Here is a 5,300-nt window from a genome sequence, read left to right on the forward strand (position 1 = left end):
TCAAATAATTTCAATTATGGTATGAATGCATGGTATTGTGAATTAGGCAGAAATATTTAGTAATTTACCTTTAATCCTATTCAACTCATTTAATATTAAAACCAAATTGGTCAAATATGGTCGCTATTAGCAAATGTGTCTAACTAGAGTTCATTGTCTATCGTTTCCCTAGGGTAAACATCGGTTCACTGACCAATTGCTTCAACAAGCAAGAAGTGCCACCTGCACTTAGTGACTTCTCTCTTCACAACAACTCATCCTCTTAATGACCGCAACTTAGGTTTTCCTCTTTTCTCAAAATTTGGATCGTCGACCTTTCTCGTTTTCCAAACTCAATTAAACAAGAACCTGTCCTATCCACTACAATTCAATAAAACAAGAAATCTAGTAATTCGGCATATGCCTAAAAAATTTAACAATTGGCATAAGCCTTAACACAAGCATACATTCTTTGCTCCGTCATCTAGGCCTTAGGATTTTATTCTATAACACGGTAAAATTTCACAAAACCCAAATTACCTAATCCGCTAACGACATCGTACTTTAGTCGTTCTGACTTGGTCCTTTCATGGTCCGATCAATAGTTAGTTGGCCACGATTGGACATAGGCTATTACGTCCACATACGGGTCGACTTAGCCCGAGCCAAGGACCCGGATCTTGAATCGTAATATGCTACAAAGGACCTTTGATGAATATTTCTATAGAAGGACCTCATCTAGTGCGTTGAAGATATTTCTAAGATAAGAGCTTAGAAGCTTAGATGTGGCATGGGAGGGAATATTCACCAACCATGACTATCCATCTCTGTCGTCCAACAAGGTGAGGGAAAGGATGTTTGTCCTCCACTATGATCCAATGACCCCTCACATCTCACGTTGAGTCCATCAAGGAATGTTACTGCTACACAACAGCACATACAAGAGATGTAACACTATAAATATGACTAACAATATTCCTCACGTACGCACAATTTACCCAAATGTTATTGTGCTAAAATTAAACCTAGCTTGGCCGTTGAAAGCTGGCAGACAAACCATCAACTTGAAGACGAACGGACCCCAACTCAACACTGTAGTTGAGTTTTTTTTTTTTAACTGCAACACTGTAGTTTTTTTTTTTGTCATTGATTCAAATTCATTCAAAACCCAAAGGGTTTCCTCACGATACTTACAACATGAGAGAACAAGTCTCAAGGAGCGATAACGCAATGCAGAACATAAGCGATTTAAGTACAAGCATGCACACTCAAGCAAATAAACTGAAACAACCAGCATAAACATGATGAAAGAACCCTAAGGGTAGTACAAAAGTCCCTAAACCCCAAAGATGCGGATCTGGGTTGCAGCGGTGGCTTGGGATGCGGCGGTGCGTTCAGAAACTGTGGTGTTGAGGTGGAGGCCTAAGCGTCACAACACTGGATCTGCACTCAGCGGGGCTCCTGGTGACAGATGAGATGGAAGAGGCGGCCAAGGTGGAGGAAGGGGCGGCAGTGGAGGAGAATCATGGTGGCCGAACAAAAGACACACTTATTTAGGTAAAAGATCAACCTAATGTGGAGAAACACCCACCTATTGTGGGACGACAACCTACCTAGAGCAGGAAAAGGAGCCTCCATAAAGGAGGAGAAGCCCCCAAAGGGGGGAGGAGCCCCCAAAGTGAGAAAACGACACTCAACTCTCAGAAACCCTAGCAGAGCAAATTTTTAGACAATTTTAGTCTACGACTACACTGTAGTTGAGTTGAGATAACACCAACATTACCATTTTGTTATTTGGGCCTGCCATACGTCCCATACCAAACAAGTAGTATTCTAGCATCAGAGGGCTTGACTCTCTAGTGGTAACACTTATTTTATTCTTCTTTCTTTCTTTTCCTCTTTCATTCAATATTGGTGTGGCACTAGAATCAATAAGTACAATAGGGATGGACATCCTGGAAACCCAAAAGCAAACAAAAGAAACAAAGGAACTACTATACAGCACTCATGTCTTTACTCGTTTGACATGTTTGGAAAACTGAGTAGCTTTAATTTGCTCACAAAAACCAACTGAAAATTATCAAAGTGTTAGTTAATTAGATGTGCCTCCAAGGTCTTTCTGCTAGGCTTACACATTCATCATGCCTATAACAATCCACAAGATGATCAATGGTCAACCCTGCAGCTTGCATAAAAGAGTGCACTATCACTGGACCCACGAATCGAAATCCACGCTTTACCATGTCCTTGCTAAGCGCCTCTGCTTTTGGACTCCTCAAAGGGACATTTCTTGGGTATTTGTATCTGTTAATTATTGGTTTGTGGTTTACAAAACCCCATATATAGCTACTGAATGATCCACATTCCCTAATAATCTGTGGACAAAGATCATAGTCAAGTCATGAAAATAGAACAATAAAAATTACATAAATATGAATCTTGATTATGTACTAGCCTTCATTATGCACTTTGCATTGTCTGCTATGCACATAACTCTGCTCTCAGCTAAAGAAAGTGCTTTGTTTGATGCTATCTCCATGATTTCCTTTTCCTCCATTTTGGCAACAGTGTAGGGATCAAATTCAGCAAAAACTTCTCTGCACACAAAAAAAAATACCATTATCATACCTGTATTAATTTAGACAAAGAATGTGAATTTCTGAATTTGTCACACACAAGGTTACCTAAGCGTTTCCTTTCTTCTTAGGATTTCAGTCCAATTGTAGTCCATGAGCAATCCAGACAATGCAAGCAGCTCAAACAATTTGCTGTTTCATGATTAAACAGATTATGCCAATTTATATCTGAAAAAAACCAAGAAAAATTAAGATACTGAAAATTATTCCTCAGTACTTACTTATCATCATAAGCTGGAACACCCCAACACTCATCATGAAATTCTATGTATGCCTTATCTGCATAATTTTTTTTTGATCAGTTTTACACTAATTAAGATACTTCCTGAAATTATGCAAAGGCATAGCAAATAGCAATCACAAATTCGAGTGTAAGTTTCTCCAAATACGATTACACATTTTATATTTTCATTTCTAAGTTCAAATATTACTAAAAGTCTGCTGATACATAGCTAGAAGTATCTTCTAAAAAGTGTAGTGGCATATAATTTAAAACTAGAGTGACATGGTTGGCATTTGCTTTTGCCATTATTTTTATTTTAATCATGCTAGTCGTAGTGCTTAAAAACGATTTGAACCCCTAGGTTGAAAGTTCTATAGCTGTTCTACTAGGGAGACATTTCGCCTTTACCATACCGGCTCGGAATGTGAGAGCAATTTACAACAGTGAGCTTATATAAAACCGTGTGAAGTGTTTGGGCACAGCAGAGGGCTGCAATTATCATTACTTGTAATAGAAAATAAAGTTAAGCAGAAATAGCAACCAAACTAATTGGCATGATAATACGTTCGAGCTGTGAATGTGATTGACATTGAAGTCAAAACAACCTGTCCCTTTCAAGTTATTGAATCTTTTATTTCTCTTATTTTTCTATAACTGCATAGAAACTACTATCCAACTAAAAATACAGAACATTTTAGCACACGAAATTTCTGCTAACGGTTAATCAGATAAATCCATGTTTCAGTGCAAAAAAAGCTATATCAAAATTTCCAAAATAATTAAATAACATGATATTGATCATACCACTGTTCTTTGTGACCCAATTGCACCTTTTCAATTCCCCAGGCTCAGTGTTGAGTTGCTGTGCAGTTTTTGCTGCTGTAGGCTCTCTTCTTTGACGCGGCGAAACTGAAATCAAACGCAGTGCCAATGAAATATTTTCATCCAGTGGAGTCAAAGAATCAGCCTGGGAGGAAGAGTCATTTGAGTTTTGTGATAAAGATAATGATAATGAAGATAAAGATAAAGATGAAGTGCTTTTCTGAAGTCCAACTGGGTACACTTTCTTAAGGCTTTTAGGGAAGAAGCTTTGATTCAATATTTTCTGTGTGTCTTTCAAAGTCATGCTCTTTTCCAGAGCATGTCTTCTTACATTTGATTTAGACATAGTGAAGGAAAAGAGAAAGTGCAGTTTTAGAAAGGTGGATGGGTGTCAAACGGGTTTGGGATTCATAAAATTTGTTGGCTTTTAAAATGAGATAGATGGATAGCTAGCAAGAACAAGTCTTCTAAGGTGGTTGTTGAAATGTGAGTTTCATGTAAAGGAAATAGTCTTTGGTTCTTGGTTTTCAAGCAATATTTGATCATGAGCCCATAGCATGGGCAACGAAATTTCTTGACACTTGATAGGTGTGCATATACTTGTGTCCTTGGCCCACTGAAACATGTCTATAACCTATGCAATGATGATCTTCTTTTTGTAGTCAAACAATTCATATAGTCTAATTTTGTCATATTTGTGATAGATTACTACATATATGCTTATTGTCAAGTATAAATATATGTAAATATCTAGGTGGCTAGTAAATGTTTATTGTCAAATATTTTTTAAAAGTAAAATATATTGATAAAAAGTGTTGAGAAATATCTCTTCTTAACATAAGTACAGTAACCAAGCTAATAGAGTAAAATACACTCACCCCCCTCAAGATTTGCAAGAATGACACTCCACCCCATTCTTTTTAAAAATCTACACTCCACCCCATTTTTTATAAAGGCAAATTTTAGTGACGAAAACAAATTCCTCACTACTAAAAACTAATTACTAATTAGTAAAAATTTAAATAAATTTAATGCATATACACTATCATACATTAATTTATGAAAATAATTTTACTGAATTAAATTTAAAAAAACCATTCACTCTGTCTGTTAAGTCTACGTCCCATCTATCTCCAAATCATATTTCTCACCACAAAAGGCCACCACCAAGCCTTTACTCCCTTTAACACGGCTCCACTGTCCCACAATGTGAAACCCCATGGCACCTCCATGCCTCAAAGTTTTGTTGCAACCTGAACCCCAGAACGTAAATCGCACATCCCTAAAGCCACTTGTTCAACTACTTCTTGTGAATTTCACCCCTTGAAGTTGTGAGCGAACGCTCTGTTGGTCTTAGATATTGTTGGATTTTGTTAAAAACGATGCTCCACCGCCTCGTTGGGCTCTAATAACCTCAGATCCACTTCATATTTTCATAATTTTGTTTCTCTATTTTCTTCACCCATTTGTGTTGCTTTTTTGGCCTACAACCCAATTTTGAAAATTGGAGGTATAAAGAGATTATTTTGATTAAAATTGAATTATTACCAAATATGAAAACACAAGCATGTTTCACTATGTTCGAGATATGGTTTGTAAATCGGGCAGGTGTGCTATTGCATAATTTGCATTATGAATTT

At 37.0% G+C, this 5,300-nt stretch overlaps 1 protein-coding gene across 1 annotated transcript; it reads right to left on the reverse strand.

Moving 5' to 3' along the window:
- Positions 1-980: 980 nt before the first annotated feature.
- LOC130715754 (uncharacterized) lies at positions 981-4,098 on the reverse strand. The gene is made up of 5 exons (XM_057565875.1): positions 3,643-4,098; positions 2,837-2,894; positions 2,664-2,747; positions 2,435-2,576; positions 981-2,354 (listed from the first exon to the last, which is right to left on the reverse strand). The coding sequence occupies exons 1-5, from the start codon at positions 4,004-4,006 to the stop codon at positions 2,076-2,078; spliced, it is 927 nt and encodes a 308-aa protein (XP_057421858.1). The 5' UTR covers positions 4,007-4,098; the 3' UTR covers positions 981-2,075.
- Positions 4,099-5,300: the final 1,202 nt, after the last annotated feature.

The sequence above is a fragment of the Lotus japonicus genome, chromosome 4, assembly GCF_012489685.1.
Source record: "Lotus japonicus ecotype B-129 chromosome 4, LjGifu_v1.2".
Lineage (NCBI taxonomy): Eukaryota > Viridiplantae > Streptophyta > Magnoliopsida > Fabales > Fabaceae > Lotus > Lotus japonicus.

Excerpts from the sequence above, each read along its gene's own strand:
- LOC130715754 (XM_057565875.1), bottom strand. The coding sequence starts at position 4,006 with ATGTCTAAATCAAATGTAAGAAGACATGCTCTGGAAAAGAGCATGACT. Across the intron at positions 2,748-2,836 it reads GTTCCAGCTTATGATGATAA|CAAATTGTTTGAGCTGCTTG; the intron begins GTAAGTACTGAG and ends ATCATGAAACAG. Across the intron at positions 2,355-2,434 it reads ATGCAAAGTGCATAATGAAG|ATTATTAGGGAATGTGGATC; the intron begins GCTAGTACATAA and ends CTTTGTCCACAG.